Source organism: Pseudorca crassidens, chromosome 10 (assembly GCF_039906515.1).
Source record: "Pseudorca crassidens isolate mPseCra1 chromosome 10, mPseCra1.hap1, whole genome shotgun sequence".
NCBI classification, from domain to species: Eukaryota; Metazoa; Chordata; class Mammalia; order Artiodactyla; family Delphinidae; genus Pseudorca; species Pseudorca crassidens.
The window spans coordinates 62,060,360-62,081,374 of record NC_090305.1 but is presented as its reverse complement, the minus strand read 5'-3'; the positions used below and the strand labels follow the sequence as shown (position 1 = coordinate 62,081,374).

Here is a 21,015-nt window from a genome sequence, read left to right as displayed (position 1 = left end):
AGTGCAGTTCTTCCCCAACTTCCTATCTCCTATCTCGCTTTATGTTTTTCCTTAGGCCTCATCACTGTCTAACATGATAGATATTTTACCTTTTTACCCCCTTTTTCTTAGCCTCCTAGAACATAAGCTCTAGGAAGACAGGGATTATTGTCTATTTCCTTACTGTTTTCTTCCCAGTACCTAGAATAATAGTACATAACTAGATGATCAGTGAATATGTGTGGAGTGAATGACTTTTAAATCTTTTCACCTCATTTTGGATCTTTCCCAATAGCATACAAATATATTCCATCTTTGCAGAGGTGGTTCCTTCCTGTCATTTATGGCTCATGTCAGATTGAGTTCTTCCCTCTTCACTCATTTTCACTTTATTATATTCTTTTATTTAGTTTGTGGCACTTAATCATACTCTGAAGTAACATTTGTTTACTCGCTTGTTCTTTCCCCCATCACTGTCTTTTTCTGATTTGTATGCCTGGTACTCAGAACAGCATCTGGAAGTTGTAGGTGCTAATAAATACTTGTTGAATGGGTGAATATTCTGGAATTGGACGACCTTTGTTTTTTTCCAGCTAATGCCCCTTTAATTTCTCTGCTCCCTTTCATAGTCTGAAAGAGATATCCTATGGATATGGTCTTCATTTTTCATCTCCTATTCCAGTGTGTGTTCTGCTTTCATTATTTCAGTGAATGTGCTCTTGCTGAACTCACTGTTGGACCTCCATGCTGACCAGTCAAAGAGATACTTTTTACCTTTAGTCTTGCTGGATCACTCAGCATTTGGTGCATTTTTTTTTTTTTTTAACTTCCCTCTGGAACCGCAGTGTCCAGTAGAACTTTCTGTGATGGTGGAAGTGTTCTACATATGTGTGGTCTGATACGGTCGCCACGAGCTACATGTGGCTCTTGAGCACTTGGAATGTCACTGATGAGCTAAATTTTAATAAAATTTAAATGTAAATAGTCATGTGTGACTAACGGCTACTGTATTGGACAGCGCAGTTCTAGAAACGTTCTCCTTTCTTACATTGCACCAAACTCAGTAAGTATCACAACCTAATTGCTCAAGCCAAACACCTAGTAGTCATCTTTAATTCCTCTCATCTACATTAATTTCTCTCATCTACTGCAATCAGTTCATCAACCAGAGACTCTTTTCTATCTCCAAAGTATTTCTCTAAGCTAGCTACTTTTTGTTCCTAGTGCTGTTACCCTAGCCTAAGCCACCACCGTCTGTTACGTGGACATTGCTATAGTTGCTTTACTGGTTTCCCTTTTTTCTGTTCCCCTTTCAGTTTTTTTTCATTATAGCCAAAGCCAGTTTTGAAAGACTCAAATATGATCTTGTTATTCACCTGCTTGTAACCTTTTATGGACTTCCAGTGGCACTTAGAGTAAAAAATACATTTTTTAACAAAGGCTGTAGAGCCCTACATGATGTGGCTATTTTCAGTCTCATCTCATTTTAATCACACTTTCCCACTTTAATCGAACCACCGTGGTCTTAAAAGATGATGGGGTCCTGATGATTGTGGGCTTCTGCACATGTTTTCTTGTTTCTGGAATGTTCCTGCTCTGCTCCTTACATGCTGGCTCTTCTGCATCTTTCTTCAGGTTTCAGCTTGAAAGTTATCCTCACAGCTTAAAGGTACCCTTGAAGGTTACCACAGAAGCCTGTGGCCACTCTGAGTAGGGCCTTGCACTTGTCCTAGTATCATTTCCACTCCATTCTCCCACTTGTTACTTAGTTATACACTTATCACTCTTCGTAATTGTTTATTCAGTTGTTGTCTGTCTATCAAGAATGCAAAGACCACATCTATTTTATATCACCACTGTGTCCCCAGAATCTATTGCTCTTCTTGGTATGTAGCAGTTGCATAACAAAATTTGAATATATGAAATCTTTACATTGCATTTATGCTATTGGTATTGCTATATCCTGGAACTATGGAATAAATGAAAGAATTGTGGGAGAGGTTTCTTGTGGAACAGAAAATCTCTTGATTAAATCACAATTTGGTAAACTGAGAAGATAATATACCAATTGGGCATTCTTATATAGCTCCAGGTTATGACTTATTTATTGGTGTATTTTTGGACTCACAATAGAACAGAGATTTAGAGTTCCTTGAAGTTCTTTGTTTTGAGGTAATGGAGTCACATTTTGAAAATAAAAGTTTCCTAGCTTACCCTACTTTCTATAATATTCTACTACTCTTCCTAAATTTAAGAGAGCCTCATAATTAGGAGACCTACTGCTATGGTAAGGCTGTCAAAAGCAGCAAGATGTCCTTCTGCTTGGGAGAGTGCCGTAAACTTGATATGCGTCGTGTGGGTCAGAAGGTTGCTAAAGATTAAGTTAGAATATGTGCTGTCTTAATGAATAGATGCTTCGCAAGGAGCTGATGTTAGGGTTACTCTGTGGAGTCAGGTTTATGTTTTGGGTTTTTTAGCTTGGGTTACTGACTAATGTTATATATAGAGTTGAGTCATATAGTTTGTCTACAGCTGTAGCCCTTTGCTCTGAGGGTAGCAGCATCAGCAACATGTATGGCACTTAAAAAAATAATACAGTGCCAAGGTTCTATCCCAGCCCTACTGATAGAAAATCGTGGGGATGGAACCTGGTAACCTGTGTTTTTTAAAGTTCCAGGTTAGAGCCTTTGGAAGGATCTGTTTGCCAGTTTAAAGGGCTCTACAAGCAAGCTTGGAGATCTTTTTAGTAAAACACAATTTTAAAGGGGGAAATTGGATGAAGGCAGTCAAAAGGTACAGACTTCCAATTATAAGATAGATAAGTACTAGGGATGTAATGTACAACATGGTAATTAACATTGCTTTATGTTATATATGGAAGCTGTTAAGAGAGTAAATCCTAAGTTCTCATCACCAGAAACAATTTTTTTCTATTAATTTTGTATCTATATATGAGATGATGGGTGTTTGCTAAATATACTGTGATAATTGCTTCATGATGTATGTAAATCAAATCATGCTGTATATCTTATACGGTATGTATGTCCGTTATATGTCAGTAAAACTGGAAGAAAAAATTATAAACTCTGGAAAAAAAATAAAAATAACTGTTGGAAGGTACCAAGAGAGCTGCAAAAGAAGTTTGAGGAGATGTGACCCATGAAAGAAGGGAAATACACTCACTGGGTGACATCTGTATTTCTAAGGCTTCTCTAATGAGAACAATCACCAGTGTTTCTGGTGCAGTACGACTAGAACTCATGAAGTATCAGACGATGGAGCTCAGGGTTGCCAGGATGGCTGGAAGTTGAGTTGGGGGGTAGGTAGATTCACAGTGGAGGGAGTCCCAGAGGGGAGCTTCAGAATCTGTACATAACTCCCTTCAGATCCTCGGCCTACCCCAGAAGTGTGTGTGTGTGTGTGTGTGTGTGTGTGTGTGTGTGTGTGTGTGTGTGTGTGTGTGTGTGTGTGTGTGTGTCGAGGGGTGGGGGGTGGCAGCTGCAAGGAACTCATTTTAAAGCAATACACGGAACACTGAGAAACATGAGCAGAGATTTCAGCTTCCACCTTCACAGTGAAGAAGAGTTTGGAGCTTGGTCCTGCCAAGTTAGGGGGTCTTGGTAAACACCTCATGCTTTTCATTTGAAACCAGAGAAGGGTCACACCTTAGGAGTAAAGACGTTTCCCAGGATTAAGGTAATTTACCCTAAATCTAAGGGTAAAATCTGAAATAGATTCCTCCTAAGAAAGTGTAAAACCAAGCTCCGTAAAATTAAGGTGATTTAACTGCCTTAAAGAAGAAAACTCAACAGTCTTTAGAAGACTCCAGAAACCAGAGTCTCCACAATATATCTAATACACAATCTATAATGTATGCAATATACAATCAATAATTACTAGACATGTGATAAGAAAAAGTCGCCCAAAGTCAAGAGAAAAAAAATGCTGAAATAACCCAGATGTTAGGATTTGCAGACAAAAGTAAGACAAGAGGAACAAGACCAGCATATAATTTATAACAGCTATAAATGAACAAACATGTTTAAAAAAAAGACTCTCCAACTGGGTTAAAAAAGATAACACCCAACATGATATTCAATGTATGAGGCACATTTAAAACAATTAAAACAAAGATTCAAAAGGTGAAAGAGAAGTAGCAAAAATATATCAAATGATATATAAATAGCAGAAGTAACAGTATTTGTATCAAAGTCAGTTTGCTATAAGAAATTTAAATTCTTTGATAATCTGTACAGTTTTACAGAATTTGGTATTATATCTACATCCGTTGATATCTCTGTGATACATTGTTTAGTTAAAATGCTTTAGAAAACACATTTGGTATGAAGATATGTAGTACAGTAGACTTTTTTCTTTTTTTTTTTTTTTGCGGTACGCGGGCCTCTCACTGCTGTGGCCTCTCCCGTTGCGGAGCACAGGCTCTGGACACGCAGGCTCAGCGGCCATGGCTCACGGGGCCAGCCGCTCCGCGGCATGTGGGATCTTCCCGGACCGGGGCACAAACCCGTGTCCCCTGCATCGGCAGGTGGACTCTCAGCCACTGTGCCACCAGGGAAGCCCCGTACAGTTGACTCTTGAAGAACACAGGTTTGAACTGCATACATCAACTTAAACACTTTTTTCCACCAATAAATATAGTGCCTGTATTTTGATTTTACAAATCTTTAAGTGTGAGGAAAAGTTTCTGTTGGATTAGAGATCGCAGTATGTGGAAGAAAAAAACGAGGGTTTGAGTTTTGATTCTGTCCCATCCTTGGGCGAGTCATTTATCAGTTCCTTTGTATCTGAGGCAGAGATAGCAGTATGCAGATTTTCTACCATGTGGGGGCTAGTGCCCCTAAACCCCTGTCGTGTTGTTCAACGGTCAGCCGTGTATATATCTTCAAAAGTGTTCATTGAGCACTTTCTGAAAGTACCAGGTGTGTAACTGTTGAAAAATTAGACTAAAATGCATAGAGAGAAAGTTGGAATTATTAAGACAGTAATATTCTTCATATTCCTCTGTATAAAGGTATTTATTAACTTATAATCAGAAAAAAAATATATATATACACTATTGGGGGAAAAGTAGATGAAAAATCATTCTCTCTATGACAGTAACACTAGAAATTGTTTCTAGAGAGTTAAAAAATAATTCTAGGTAACTCATAATTTCTGTGTCATCATAACATCCTCTGTAGACACTGTCTCCATTGGCCAAACGTGCGGGTCTAAGTGATATTAATAATGATCATTAATTAATAACAACAACAGTGGCTAACATTTTTTATGGGGGGAAGAAAAAGGCATATTGAAGCCATGTTCTAGTTTGGCATATACCTGATCTTAATGGCCTGATATGTTTTTCCCAAACAAATGGACTTGATGTGGCTTTCATATGTCATTTGGTCCAGTTTCATTTTTTTCACACAGCCTGCTTTTGAAGATACTCCTGGGAAAAAGGTGAGTGACTTCTCTTAGTAACCTAGTAGCCCACTTAAAAACCCTTTCTGTTGTTGATCTTCACATTTAGGTTTAATGTACTTAATTAAAATGTAAACTCACTTGCCTTTCGTTTGTACTTAGTGAAAGTAATAAATAGATGAAGGGTTGGCCAACTGCTGCCTACCACCTGTTTTTGTATGGCCTGAGAACTAAGAATGATTTTTATACTTTTTAATGGCTGATAAAAATCAAAAGACAGATAATATCTCATGACACGTGAAATTTACAAAATTCAAATTTGCACTTTCCATGAATAAAGTTTTTTTTTGTTTGTTTGTTTTTTGCGGTACGTGGGCCTCTGGCTGTTGTGGCCTCTCCCATTGCGGAGCACAGGCTCTGGACGCGCAGGCTCAGTGGCCATGGCTTACGGTCCCAGCCGCTCGGCGGCATGTGGGATCTTCCCGGACCGGGGCATGAACCCGCGCCCCCTGCATCGGCAGGCGGACTCTCAATCACTGTGCCACCAGGGAAGCCCCATGAATAAAGTTTTATTGGAACCTAGCCATGCTCATTAGTGTGCATATTGTCTGTGGTTGCTCTCTCACTACAATAGCAGAGTTGAATAGTTGCTACAGAGAGCTTAAGGCCTGCAAAACCCTGTAATATTTACTGTCTGGCCTTTAACAGGAAACGTTTGCTGACTTCTGTTCTAGATGATATACGGTGTTCACAAATGAATCTTTCGTGTTCGTAAAGGCATTTAAGAAGTCTCAGGTATATATAATTGTTGGCTTTCTAAGCCTCTATATTACATTTTAGTTGTTCTGCCTACTTTTAGAACATTTTTCTTGTTTTTAGCACATTCAGTCCATCAAGTATTTAAGAGCTTAATGTGTGCTAAGCACTTTGGAAGCAGTGAGGAGCTAAAGGTACAGCCCCAAGACTTCTCAGAGTTCACATATTGAGCTTGCTTTTTCTTTTTTTTTTTTTTAAAGATCAGTGTGCTGGTATGGTGGGGAAGGGGAACTCTTATAACAAGTGGAGAAGAGGAAGGTTATTGTTATGGGATAAAAAGCAATGCATTTAAATTGCTTCTGGAAGTCTTTGATTCCCTTCCATTAATTCTGCCTGTAGCCTGAATTTAGAGAGTAACATCTAGAAACTTCCTTGAAGTAAAATCTTCCATTTCTTTGGCATAATGTACTCATGTTTGAAAATCCTGCATTTTCTTGTCAGCATTTTTGCTAGGCACAGAGTCAAAATATGGAGTATGTACTGATTCAAATCTTAGAAATATTTTAAAATTTTTTTTTTTGCTGTGGTTACTGTTTAAAGAATGTAGTTCTTTAGTATTACTTATGATACTTTTATCTAAAAGTTGCTAATCCTTCTCTTGCACTTAACTGCAACAGTGATTGTTAAATACTAATAGTGTGTAACTTTGGGGTGGGGATGGGATAAATGATTTGATTGAAAGGGCATGTGACTGAGCTAAACAGACCTGGATATGAGTTTTAACAGAGCAGTTTAATAGCTCTGCTCATATTAACTGCTGCTAGTCATTTTTTTCATCTGATGATTTGGGGGAATGTTATCTACTTTATGAGGTTGCTTGGGAAGATTCCATTACTTTGTGATGCAGTTGATTTTTAGAATATCGCCGCTTTAGTAGAATAAGAACTGAATGAAAAATCTGTTAGATTAAATTACTAAAAATAGAAATTTATTGATATAATAAAATGACATTTGCCTAAATATTTTAAAAACCTACAGTAAGTTTGATTTCTTTGCTTTTAGAAAACATTGGTTATTTTTCCTAAGAATGTCTCTTTTTTAAGCAATTTCTTTGTGCCTTGAGGTGCTAATGGTTGGCTGAGTAGTTTCCACATTTCTTTTGCAGAAAGTCCATTTTATAGGCCACTTAGCTTTTATGTTTAGAAACATTTACTTAATGCTGTATATCACTGGCTAACATAGAGTGGGCTAAATGATAGATATTTTCTTGGGCAAATACCATTTCTAATACCGATGTATTATTTCTATACATTTTCTTTGCAAATGCATGCAAAAATGTCTATTAAAAAGTATGCAATGCCTTGCATATTAGATATATGTTGAATTTTTTCTATGTATTCTTTTTAACTTTTAACGGCTTCATAGTAATTCTCTAACCCTCTCAACGTGGATGATTTACAGTAGTCTCCTAACTCTTGTCCCTGCTTTGCTTTTGACCCTCGTGGTCTTTTTTTTCCATATAGACACTAGAGTGAACTTTAAAAATCCTAAATCACAGGTGTTAGTTATTCCAGTGGCTTCCCAGTATGTACCCTTATCCATCTGCTCCCTACCTCTTTTCATGGTTCTCTGATTTCTAGTTATACTGGTGACCTTTCAGTACTGTTTCCCTACAGGTCTTTCCTTCCTTTGCATTGGTTTTCTGCATGGAGTGTTCTGCCCCATCTTCACTTGGCTAGCTCCTCCTTCTGTGCTCCTGTCGCTTCCATCCTCATCACTCACTCTTACATAGTGTAGCCCTCCTCCCCAACTAAGTCACTCTATTCTTACCTTGTTTATTTTCTTCACGGCAGTTCTCACTCTTCAAATTATCTTGTTTTTATTGCTTAACTCTCTAATAGTAGAATGCAGGCTTTCCTAGACGTATGACCTTGACTCTCTCTTATTCACTGTTCCTGCAATGCTAGTAACGTAAAAGATACTTAAATATTTGTTGAAGAGATGAATATACATTCCGTTCAATGGACACATTATTTTTTATTCACTCCTTGTTGATGAGCATTTGGGTAATTTCCAGCTTTTTCTCTGAATGCGTCACTGTGCAGCCCCTTGGCATGCTTCTGTCTGTGAATATTCTGCAGAGTACATTTCTATTATAAAATTGGAATTTTTATGTGAAAGTGTTTACACTTATATTTAATGGATAGTGCCAACTTACCATCCAAAAAGTTTCTGCTAGTTTAACTATATCCATCTCAGCAGTCGGTATTATCTTTTCAGTCTTACCAGTCTGATAAGCAGAAATAAATGAGTTTAAACCTTTTGCATATGTTTATTGCTTACTTTCTATTTTTCCTTCAGTGATGGTTCCTGCCCTTTCTCTGCTGTACTTATTGTTTTCTCCTCAGTTCTTTGTGTACTATGGATATTAGCCTTTAATCATATTTTGCTTCTGGTGTCCAATATGTCATTTAAAAAATTACTTTATACATGGTGGTTTTTTGCTTGGGATTTTAAGGTTTTATGCACACACACAAATTATCCTATCTTTTTGATTTCAGAGTTCCAAGTCATGCTTATGTTGGGCTTCTTACCATGGTTTTATTTCCATATATACCACCCTTGTATAGACCATATTTTATCCCATTGGTATTTTTTTTTAACCTGTAAATATTTGGCATATGTAGGTTTAATTTTAATACAGTAAGAATGAAAAAATGGTATTTTATAAGGAAAAGTCCCTTTCTCCTAATACTATTAATCAAGGAATCCAGCTGTCTCCCACCAGTTGAAATATCACCGTTTACATTTATTAAATTGCTACATTAAGTCTGGGTGCTTACTGATTACTATAGTCTCTTAACCATTCCTACCCCCTATAATGTAATTGTTAATTGCTTTGGCTGTTGTTTTATAATGAATTTTAGTATCTGATAGAATTGGTCCCTTATCGTTATTTTAGTCTTTCTTCTATTATCTTCACACTTCCGTTCCAAATGAATTTAAGAATCATTTTCAGGGGCTTTCCTGGTGGCGCAGTGGTTGGGAGTCCGCCTGCCGATGCAGGGGGCGTGGGTTCGTGCCCCGGTCCGGGAAGATCCCACATCCCACATGCCGTGGAGCGGCTGGGCCCATGAGCCATGGCCGCTGAGCCTATGCGTCCGGAGCCTGTGCCCTGCAATGGAAGAGGCCACAGCAGTGAGGCCTGCGTAACGCCAAAAAAAAAAAGAATCATTTTCACTCCTAAAGAAATCTAACTGAGCATTTTCTTGGGAATACATTGAATTTATAAACTAAGAGAAAACTGGCATCTTTATATAGTACAAAAAAATTCTAGTCAAGGATAAGACAGCTCTCCTTTAATTTTGTATGTACCTTTTTTGTTGTTTTTATTGTTGCAATTATGAGTGAACTCTTTGTGATTATGTTTTTCTGACTGTCCTAAATGTATATAGGAAACTAGTTTTTATATAATTTAATAACTTTCATTAAAAATTTGGTTGAACTGTGTTTTCTGTGCAGCTTTATCAGACTGTAAAATCCACTTAAAATGGGTATAAAAGTGTCTCTAGAATGTTAAAAAAGAGTGTCCTCAGTTTAAAAGTATTTAGCCAGTCATCATTTTGTGAACTTTGAGAAACAGAATTTTCAGTTTCAAGATGTAATGGAAACAGATCCTCCCACATAACTACAACCCCTAGCCTTTTAAAATAGACTTGTATGTAGGCTGTTTAGCTTTTGTGACTGCTACCTTTTCAAGGAGATGGACATGCTTATTTTATTCTCATATTCGAGACTTGAGTGTGTAAGGTTTGGCTGATTTAACAAAAGTTTCTATAAAATATTCATGTTGTTTTTGGTAACTCCATTTTAATGAACTTCAAAAGATTAACATACAAAAGTGTTTTAAAATCATATTTGGAGTTTAAATTATTTTATCTGAAATATTGATGTATGGCTGTTTTCTTATTTTTATTTAGCTATTTTTGCTATGCAGAGTGTAGAGATTAATGTAATAAACACTCATGTACTCACCACCCAGATTAACAGATGTAATTTTGCTGTTTTTTTTTTTTTTTTTTTTGTGGTACGCGGGCCTCTCACTGTTGTGGCCTCTCCCGTTGCGGAGCACAGGCTCCGGATGCACAGGCTCAGTGGCCATGGCTCATGGGCCCAGCCGCCCCGCGGCATGTGGGATCTTCCCGGACCGGGGCACGAACCTGTGTCCCCTGCATCGGCAGGCGGACTCTCAACCACTGCACCACCAGGGAAGCCCTTGCTGTTTGTTTGATTAAACACACACACACACACACACACAGAGCTAAAGAGTTGAAGCCATCTTTAATATCCTTTTGCATACTATGCCTTTTGCCCCTGAGTATTAAGAAGCTGGTGTGTATTCTTTGTACTTTTACTACATAAACAATATGAAGTGTTGGGTTTTTTTTCAACTTGCATAAAATTATATTTGGAAATTATAAAAATGTGCCTGTGTCGATAAAGGCTATTCTGTATGTATTTTGAAATAGCTGTATTTTAAAATATCAATCTTACATGCACACCAGTGTTCATAGCAGCACTATTCACAATAGCCAAGACATGGAAGCAGCCTAAGTGTGCATCAGTCCATCAGCAGATGAATGGGTAAAGAAGATGTGGGGTGTGTGTGTGGTGTGTGTGTGTGTTCGTGTGTATATATATATATATATATATACACACACACACACACACACCACACACACACCACACATACATACACAGTGTGTGCGTGTGTATATGTGTGTGTGTATATATATATATATATATATGCATGCAAAGGAATATTACTCAACCATAAAAAAGAATGAAATAATGTCATTTGCCACACCATGGATGGACCTAGAGTTTATCATACTAAGTGAAGTAAGTTAGAGAAAGACAGGTATCATATGATATAACTTATATGTGGAATCTAAAAAAATGATACAAATCAACTTATTTACAAAATAGAAACAGACTCACAGAGATAGTTACCAAAGGGGAAAAGGGTTACCAAAGAGGAAAGGGGAGGGGGAGGGATCAGTTAGGAGTATGGTATTAACAGATACATACCACTGTATATAAAACAGATAAAAACAACAAGGGTTTACTGTATAGCACAGGGAGGTTACAATATCTTGTAATAACTTATAATGGAAAAGAATCTGAAGCTGTACACCTGAAATTAACACAATATTTTAAGTCAACTTTAGTTAAAAAAAAAAGGAAAATTAAAAGAAAGAAATTAAATTGAAAAAGATCCGTCTTTTTGGTAGCTTATATTAGTATAAGCTGGAGAAAAACAGTTTCTACTTTTTGTAGTAATTTGTTCTTAGAGTGGAAAAAGTGAAAATTTGTCTTAAAACATTTTTTTTTTCCTGACGGATCAGAACTATTTTAGGATTGTGTTTATTGACCAGAGATGCTGTGTGCAGTTACTCATCAGTGAGAGACTAAGGATGCATCATACATGTAAAGTATATTGCCATAATTGAATTATTTTAAATAGTAAAATCATATTCTCAGACACACGTAGTTGGTTTAAATATACTATATCAGCGATTATTCAAGTGACTTCTTATGCATGACATATACATGTACTGCATAAAAATGTTAAAAGGACGACATAAAAATCTGGCAAGACAAACGGCTACAAGTAGGGGAAAAAATTAAGCATTCAGTCTTCTCAGAATTTGGAAAAACTTGTAGGGTGGGGTGGTGGTATATACATTAGATGGGTGGACATAGCTATTAAAAGTTGTCCGAGGGCTTCCCTGGTGGCACAGTGGTTGGGAGTACGCCTGCCAATGCAGGGGACACGGGTTCAAGCCCTGGTCCATGAAGATACCACATCCTGTGGAGCAGCTAAGCCCATGCGCCACAACTACTGAACCTGCTCTCTAGAGCCCTCAAGCCACAATTACTGAGCCTGTGTGCCACAGCTACTGAAGCCTGCACACCAGAGCCCATGCTCTGCAGCAAGAGAAGCCACCGCAATGAGAAGCCTGCACGCTGCAACGACTAGTAGCCCTCGTTCCTCACAACTAGAGAAAAGCCCACACACAGCAACGAAGACCCAGCGCAGCCAAAAAAGAAAAAAAAAAAATTGTCCAAGATAACAGTTGACGCTTGATAGGCCCTTGGTAAGGTGGTCACTAGTACAATGCCTTCTTTGAAAACTGTATCAATTTATGCTCCATCAGTATTTTGGAGCTATATATCAAAAGCCTTAAAACTTAAACGTTCTTATTCTTTAACCCAGTAATTGAAGCAGTCCTTAGGTGGAAGGGAGGTGGAAGAAATTAAGAGAACTATTTATATGCAAAGATGTTTTTTCAGTGTTGTTTGAATAGCAAACTAAATAGGAAAGACAAACTAAATATTCAAGAATGGGAGGTGTGGTTAAATTATAGTATAGACCTATGATACAGTACAGATAATATTTGGTAAGGGTCTGCAACACAAGGAATTGGCTTTTATATTTTTATATTTAAAAAAAACACCTAACAGTAAATTTTTTTTTTTTTCCCCCCGGTACGCGGGCCTCTCACTGTTGTGGCCTCTCCCGTTGCGGAGTACAGGCTCCGGACGCACAGGCTCAGCGGCCATGGCTCACGGGCCCAGCTGCTCCGCGGCATGTGGGATCCTCCCGGACCAGGGCACGAACCCGTGTCCCCTGCCTCGGCAGGCGGACTCTCAACTACTGCGCCACCAGGGAAGCCCCTCCTAACAGTAAATTTAACAGAATACCAAATACAACAATGTCATTATTATGGGAATGCCAAAGGAAAATACCATTTTATACTAAGCATATATTATTTTATGGATGAGGTAGAAGAGACACTAAAATGAAAGAAGGAAAATGATCAGGAACATCCTAATTTTCCCTAGCCGCAGACAGTTCAGATTTCTAATGGCCATTTTTGTACCTACATATTTAAAGATAATACCAGGAGTATCAATCTAGGTGTTTCAGAGGAGCGCAAGTGTCATTAAATGTTTGTTTTTTATTGCCCAGTTTGGGGAAGACCCCTCCCAGGACATGGACTGACTCACTCTCTGTCTCTCTCTCTGTCTCTCTCTCTCTCTCTGTCTCTCTCCCCCTCTCTCCCTCTCTCTCTCTCCCCCTCTCTCCCTCTCCCTCTCTCCCTCTCCCTCTCCCTCTCCCTCCCCCTCCCCCTCCCCCTCCCCCTCCCCCTCTCCCTCCCCCTCTCCCTCCCCCTCTCCCTCCCCCTCCCCCCCTCCCCCTCCCCTCCCCCCTCTCCCCTCCCCCTCTCCCCCTCCCCCTCTCCCTCTCCCTCTCCCTCTCCCTCTCCCTCTCCCTCTCTCTCCCTCTCCCTCTCTCTCTCTCTCTCCCTCTCTCTCTCCCTCTCCCTCCCTCTCTCTCCCTCTCTCTCTCCCTCTCTCTCTCTCTCTCTCTCTCTCCCTCCCTCCCTCCCTCCCTCCCTCTCTCTCTCTCTCTCTTTCTCTTTCTCTCTTTCTCTCTCTCTCTCTCTCACACACACACACACACAGCTGAGGAGTAAAAGCAGAAAGGAAACTGGAGTAAGTTGTGACTTAAAAGTGTTAATGTTGAATAAAAAGTGCTGAGACAGGAAGATTTGAGGAGACTATAAGTTTTTAAATGGCAAGGTATTAGTAGTGACAGTTAATAAAAATGCATATGTATGTGCTTTTAGATTTACAAAATAGACTTTAGTAAGAACTTTTTTTCTGATTCCTGAGAGTATATCAAGTTTTTCGTGCACTTTCTTACTAGATTCTTGGAAAAGTTAATTGTTAGCATGAACAGCCAGTAATCTATTATAAACTGGTTTTATAATCTGTTTTATAGCAAAGTTACTTCTAGTTAGTAGTACTCAAACTTTGAAATCCAAGGTAATTAAGATAATTTTGTGTTGATGGGTGATATCTATATTGTGTCAAGATTTCTCATGTAGATTTTGACTGAAGGCCACTTAAAATACAAAAGGTGAAGTAGAGCCCCCCAACAATCATTTTGAAGTTAGCTCTAAGGCTAATCTTTTATAATAATGTTGTGGTATGTAAGAAAATATCGTTACTTTTTATAGCCACATAATGTACTAATGTATGTAATTTATGTATGTAATTTACTTTAAAATCATTCTGTAGGAAGGCATCAGTATGGCACAATATTAATAATTGTTAAGTATAGGTGATGTGTGCATTATAAAGTTGTGTCCACTTTTCTGCATATTAGAAAAATTTCATAAGAAAAAAGAAAAACCTAGCATGCTTAAGTAGTCTTGTTAGAAAAGCTGAAGGAAAAATTACTCATAGTAATACTTTGAATAAGGTACGGTGTAGGATGAACTTTCTCCTTAGATTGAAATTATATGTAATGGATATATATTTTTCTAAACCTTATAGAGTTTAAGTCAGAAATAGATGAATTTTGAGGTGTTCTTTACAAAATATATAATTGGAAAAGAGTATATGTTAAGCAAAAAGAGAAAAATAAAAGGAAGTGTGCATGTATCCATTACCTCATTAGACTGGATAAGTTGGTGATCCCCCAGCACCCTGTTTCTTTGTCAGAGCACCACTTGGTGGTGATAAAGCTGTCAGGACACACAGCATTCTAAATGTAGTCTATAGTTGTGGTCACTTGCATCTGGGAACATTTAGTACTTCATTTTTTTTTTTTTTAATCATTATACTCCCTTTATCTTGATTGGTACATAGTGGGCTTTTCCTCATTTTTGTTTCTTATAATTCTTTTTGAAGTTGGAGCTTTGATCCCCTGAGTTGATCCTCTTGTTTCTTCTCTTGTATTCTGTGTGTCTTTCTCCTTTATCCTCTAGGAGTTTTTCTCAATTTCAGTTATCTATTGAACTTTTTATTTATTCTCTCCAATTTTTATGAGGGCAATAAAGTGAAACATTCTGTTTCCCTCCCCACCTTACCCCGATTTTAAAGTTTTGTTTCTCTGGAGTCTGGTTTTCCTTAAGTCTTTGATAAGCCTTAGTTAATTAGGAGCTCTAGGCCCTTAATGTATGGCAGGGGGTAGTAGAGGAGAGCCAGCCCTTGGGCTGAAAGCTCTGCCAAGAGGAAGAATAAGGAAAGCTTTCCTTTGGGGCAAGATTCTGCCGTAGTTCTCTGGATAGGAAATTCAATTTCTTCAGTAAATATTTCTCAAATTTTAGGTAAATTTGGATTTGTCTGCAGATCAGTGTAGGGGTGAGTTGGTATATACTGCTGCTTATGTAGATCCCCATTTTCATTCCTACTTTTTACTTCTTTACTTGCTGATTGACACTTGGCCTCCCTCACTTCAGAGGGTTGCCGTGAAGAGCAAGAATAATTTTTATGTATGTTGCATAAGTTTGAAAGTGCTATAAAAAAATAATAGTACTAAGACGTCCCCAACATGCAAGTAGATATTGTAAGTTTGGAACATGAACTTGCTTTTTTCCATAAAATCATTATAATCTTGGTCAAGTTACTAGGTCAGCCCACATAAGTAGATTTTACCCAGTAATATGGCTAATATGTTTTGTCTTTGTCTCAACAAGGAAAAAAACACTGTATTTTTTTTTTCTTGATGCCAGGTACATCAAAGCACTTGTTAAACAGCTGCACCTGTAGATGTGACTAGTTGGTTTTTGAGTCCTGTGGCATTGGCCAGAGGAGAAGCTCAGCGTAAAACATGTTTTAAGTCCCCTTCCCTGGAAATATATTGGGAGCTGGAGTGGGGAACCCATTTTTCAGAGGGGTGGAGAAATGGTTAAATAGCCATTCTCAAAGATAGGCAGAAGATGCGAAGTAAAATACAGCCATCAGTGGACAGAGAACCTGGGTTTCTTCCATCATAGTATTTCTCAGCATATGGTCTGCAGATCACTTTCTGCATCCTTAGAATGTTCATTAAAAGTGCAGGTTTCTACACACCCCTTCCCATCCTATTGAATCGAAACAGTAAACACATAATCCTACTTAGTACATGATTTTAAAATATAAGTTTCTTGTTGACAGGAATCACCTTTGTTATTTTCTGTCCTTCACTTTGCCTTGTAAGTAAATCGTCAGTTGTTCCTACTGTGGACGATAAAACAATTGTGTCCACAACTCTTGTCAGCTTTAGGTGTCAAGTGATCTTCGTGGTTATAAAAATCTAGTTTTGGAAGAGCAAATCCAGGAATAATCAACACATGCTTCCTTTACATAGAGAAAATAGGACTTCAGAGTACAGTTTCCAACTGCATTGTATTAAACACATTTAAACTTTTTTGGACACTGATAGAAAACACAGTTCACACTTAAATATCTTAGTCCACGTTGGTAATTTACATCTAATTTTTAATTTGTAGTGCAAGAGGAACTTGTTTGGGGCAAACTATGTAATAAAGGAAGTTTTGTTATTAGGAATATCTAGAGACCATGAGCCCTTAAACTGGTCTCATTTGCAAATAGCTCCCTGTGTAATTCAGTGTTTTCCTGAATATTACACAAAAATGCCAAAATGCAGACATAAATTAGATGCTAAGATTTTTAAATATATATGTGAATGATTTTTACATTGATCAAAGCATTCACTTGTATTTATAATAAATCATTGCTATAAAATTGAACTTAGAAAAGTTTGATTAAAATGGTGCTTTTAATTTGTGTTGCAAACTTTAATTTGAGAAGTAATTTTACTTCTTAGTACAAAATCTGAAATCTACTGTTCTGATCCAGTCACCACACATAAAATACCTTATGAAGTTATTTTAGATGGCATTGTATTATATCAGAAAAGAAAACAGTAACAATTGACCCGTTAAATGAAAATTTGGTGTTTTTAAAATCCCACTGGACCTCTCTTGTCCAAAGAAGCCCTATGAATTTTTCAGTGAAAGAAATTAAAAAGGGAGAGGAGAGGACTTTTGGAACTCAAGGAGGAGTTGATTTTGAATAGCTTTTTTCCCCTCCCTGGCTTTCATTAGTAGAGTGCTTATGCTTTCTTTGTCATCTTCAGTAATTTTGCTTTTTTGACATCCTGTTTATCTGTAATTTATATTTCTCCTGAAAAGAGGTGCTTGTTAAAGAGAAGTTTTCACTTAGAAGTTTGGCAATGATAGAGCTGTGGTTGAAGTGTTTGGAGGAGACCATGAGGTCCGTGTTTCACTATATCACATGGTAAAAGACGACTTGGGGCTTTTTGTGGATGTAGTCCATGATGTTTGACAGGCCATCCTAGTGACTTACGAGTATTAAAGTCAAACAATTTTTAAATCCTAATGACTTTGATTAATTCTTTTAGGGTCTCTGAAGTACACCATACTACGGTTTTGAAAGTCTTGCGTGGACAATGGCTACCCAAGGTTTGTATCATAGTCTTTAGTTACTGAATTGGGGCTCTGCTTCATTGCCATTAACCCAGTCTGGCTCAGATTCCCCTGCTTTCCTCTCTCCCTGCTTACTTGTCAGGCTACCTTTTGCTCCATTTTCTGCTCACTCCTCCTAATGGCTTGGTGAAATAGCAAACAAGCCACCAGCAGGAATCTAGGCTGGATGACTGCTTCTGGAGCCTGGCTGCAGTACCATTCTTCACTGATTCAGTGAGTAACTGTTAGGTGGTCTCCTAAGAGTACAGAGTTTTCATCACTGAGCTGATCCTGGCCATCATTCTCTTATCCTTGGCTGTCTTTCAGACTTGACTTTATTTCTAAAAAGATTTCAGTAAGTCATATCGTAGATTTTTATTTTCTAATTAAGGTAACATTTCCCTGGTAGTAATACTAGTGCTGTTTGATTTTTATAGCTGACTTGATGGAGCTGGACATGGCCATGGAGCCAGACAGAAAAGCAGCTGTTAGTCACTGGCAGCAACAATCTTACCTGGACTCTGGAATCCATTCTGGTGCCACTACCACAGCTCCTTCTCTGAGTGGTAAAGGCAATCCTGAGGAAGAGGATGTGGATACCACCCAAGTCCTGTATGAGTGGGAGCAGGGATTTTCTCAGTCCTTCACTCAAGAACAAGTAGCTGGTAAGAGTATTATTGCCTTACTGAAAGTCAGAATGCAGTTTTGAGAATTAAATAGTTATTCTAATAAAAGTTAGTGTGTAATAGCTTAAATAAAATGGTGTCGTAAAGAGAAGGGAGTGATTGCAATATCACCTTGACTGTTTAGGATAGCAAATACTTGGTGAATGCTGAGCTGTGGATAGTGAGTGTTGAATTTACCTTTTCCAGATATCGATGGACAGTATGCAATGACTCGAGCTCAGAGGGTACGAGCTGCTATGTTCCCTGAGACATTAGATGAGGGCATGCAGATCCCATCTACACAGTTTGATGCCGCTCATCCCACTAATGTCCAGCGTCTGGCTGAACCATCACAGATGCTGAAACATGCAGTTGTAAATTTGATTAACTATCAAGATGATGCAGAACTTGCCACACGTGCAATCCCTGAATTGACAAAACTGCTAAATGATGAAGACCAGGTAAGTAGTGACATGGCTAGCTTTTTAATCTGCTTTGAAGGAAACTCCCAAGGAAGTAGTCTTATAATATCTACCCAGTATCAGTATTTGAAAACTGGAAAATGACGTCTCTTAATTCCTGTACATTATAGGTGGTGGTTAATAAGGCTGCAGTTATGGTCCATCAGCTTTCTAAAAAGGAAGCTTCCAGACACGCCATCATGCGTTCTCCTCAGATGGTGTCTGCTATTGTACGCACCATGCAGAATACAAATGATGTGGAAACGGCTCGCTGTACTGCTGGGACCTTACACAATCTTTCCCATCATCGTGAGGGCTTGCTGGCCATCTTTAAGTCTGGGGGCATTCCTGCCCTGGTGAAGATGCTTGGGTAAGAAAACATGGTCAGAATGCTCCAAGCTCAGAAGGAGAAGAGTGCAATCACAACATTTCTGATGAGACTTTTTTCTTCTTCCCAGTTCACCAGTGGATTCTGTATTGTTTTATGCCATTACAACTCTCCACAACCTTTTATTGCATCAGGAAGGAGCTAAAATGGCAGTGCGTTTAGCTGGCGGGCTGCAGAAAATGGTTGCCTTGCTCAACAAAACAAATGTTAAATTCTTGGCTATTACAACAGACTGCCTTCAGATTTTAGCTTATGGCAATCAAGAAAGCAAGGTAAAAGAATTGTACTGAATGTGGTTGTCATGGAGCATGGGAGACCCCCAATGTCATGTCCTTCTATGGATTTTGGCAAATTCATTGTATGCCTCACCCTTTGTATGTATCCTAGAAAAGTTGGACATCTCTATTTCTTTAAATATTTGAGTTGTCAGTATGTAATGCACTAATGCTAGGTGATAGGGATATAGCATGCAAGCTTCTCTTAAAGCTTTTATTCTTGGGTGGAAGAGAGACACTGAAATAATACCCTAATTACTATTTAATTCGTGTGTTAGGAGGAAGTAAAGGGGCTATGAGAGCATGTAAATGAACCAGACCCTCTTCTGAGGGTTCAAGCAGATTTCTTGGAGAAAGTGATAGTTGAGTTTAGCTCTTGAGGATAAGATGGGATTGATCAAAGGTGAATGAAGGTTAGGGAGAGGAAATGGCATCTTTGACAGTTCTGCTGAGGGAGGAGCAGGGCAAGGTTTGGAAATTCAAGAAATGCAGAGTAAGGAAGAGGAAGTGTGTGAGGTGAGACTGTTGAGATAGGGCAGATCCTGCAGGGCTTAGTGGAACATGTTAAAAGAATAATGGGAAACAGTTTTTAGCAGAGGCCTGAAGTGATGAGATGTGTTTTCAGATCGGGGTAGAGTCAGGAGGTGGGGGTGTGCGGGGGAGTAAAGGGCAAGAATGACTATTTTATGCTGTCTCTTTTTGAGGTGGTTATGATTAGGAATAGCAAAGAGCCAGATCATTAAGAGTTTTTAAGTGCCCATTCTGGTTCACATTTTCAGTCAACATTGGCTTTGATGTAACTTGTGTATCTGGGCATTACTGTTTCATACCAACATGGTGTTTGGTTGTTTTTGTTTTTCCTTTTACTATGATCGTGTGGGAAGAAGAAAACTGGGCCAGAGTTTATATATTTTTGGGAGGACTGGGGTGCATGAATTTGAGTGAAATGTTGTACAAGGAGGGGTTAAATAGGGCCCCAGTATGGGGGTCTAGCTAATGACGACCAGGAATATATTTAAGTCATTAAGCTGGCTGAAATTTTTGTATAATAAAATAGGTTGGTAATAGTAGCTTTTCTCAGGCATTTGATCAAGATTCCATGACTAACAATATATATGCATCTTTCTAGCTGATAATTTTGGCTAGTGGTGGACCTCAAGCTTTAGTGAATATAATGAGGACCTACACCTATGAGAAACTACTGTGGACCACAAGCAGAGTACTGAAGGTGCTCTCTGTCTGCTCTAGTAATAAGCCGGCTATTGTAGAAGCTGGTAAGTATACTTGTCAATTCTGGGTTCTCATGTTTGCAGCACGTGTAGTTCTAATTAGATTACCTTTCTTAGGAAAAGGGTGATAGAACTGACGTTAACAGGCTGAAAGTAGATGGTCCTATTCAGTTTGAAGCCAAAGTTGCATTCAGACAAAGTGTATGTTCTGCTAGACACCTTCTTTGGTGCTATGCAAGCCTAGTTTAGGCAGTGTTCATATTACCCATCAAAAATGATGGCTAGGGGCTTCCCTGGTGGTGCAGTGCTTGAGAGTCCGCCTGCCGATGCAGGGGACACGGGTTTGTGCCCCGGTCCGGGAAGATCCCACATGCTGCGGAGCGGCTGGTCCCGTGAGCCACAGCTGCTGAGCCTGCATGTCTGGAGCCTGTGCTCCGCAACGGGAGAGGTCACAACGGTGAGAGGCCCGCGTACCGCAAAAAAAAAAAAA

The 21,015-nt window shown here is 38.7% G+C and overlaps 1 protein-coding gene across 4 annotated transcripts in view; it reads left to right on the top strand.

The window, feature by feature from the left end:
- CTNNB1 (catenin beta 1) overlaps positions 1-21,015 on the top strand; it is a 42,290-nt gene that overhangs the window by 11,266 nt on the left and 10,009 nt on the right. For 3 of the 4 annotated variants that reach the window (XM_067753984.1, XM_067753983.1, XM_067753982.1), the window contains exons 2-7: positions 17,444-17,504; positions 17,945-18,172; positions 18,380-18,633; positions 18,765-19,003; positions 19,092-19,293; positions 20,426-20,570. In XM_067753984.1, the coding sequence (XP_067610085.1) occupies positions 17,492-17,504; positions 17,945-18,172; positions 18,380-18,633; positions 18,765-19,003; positions 19,092-19,293; positions 20,426-20,570 (1,081 nt within the window). In that variant the 5' untranslated portion in view covers positions 17,444-17,491. Of the gene's footprint in view, positions 1-6,419; positions 6,597-17,443; positions 17,505-17,944; positions 18,173-18,379; positions 18,634-18,764; positions 19,004-19,091; positions 19,294-20,425; positions 20,571-21,015 lie in introns of all 4 variants that reach the window. The other variant, XM_067753985.1, reaches the window with a different exon arrangement.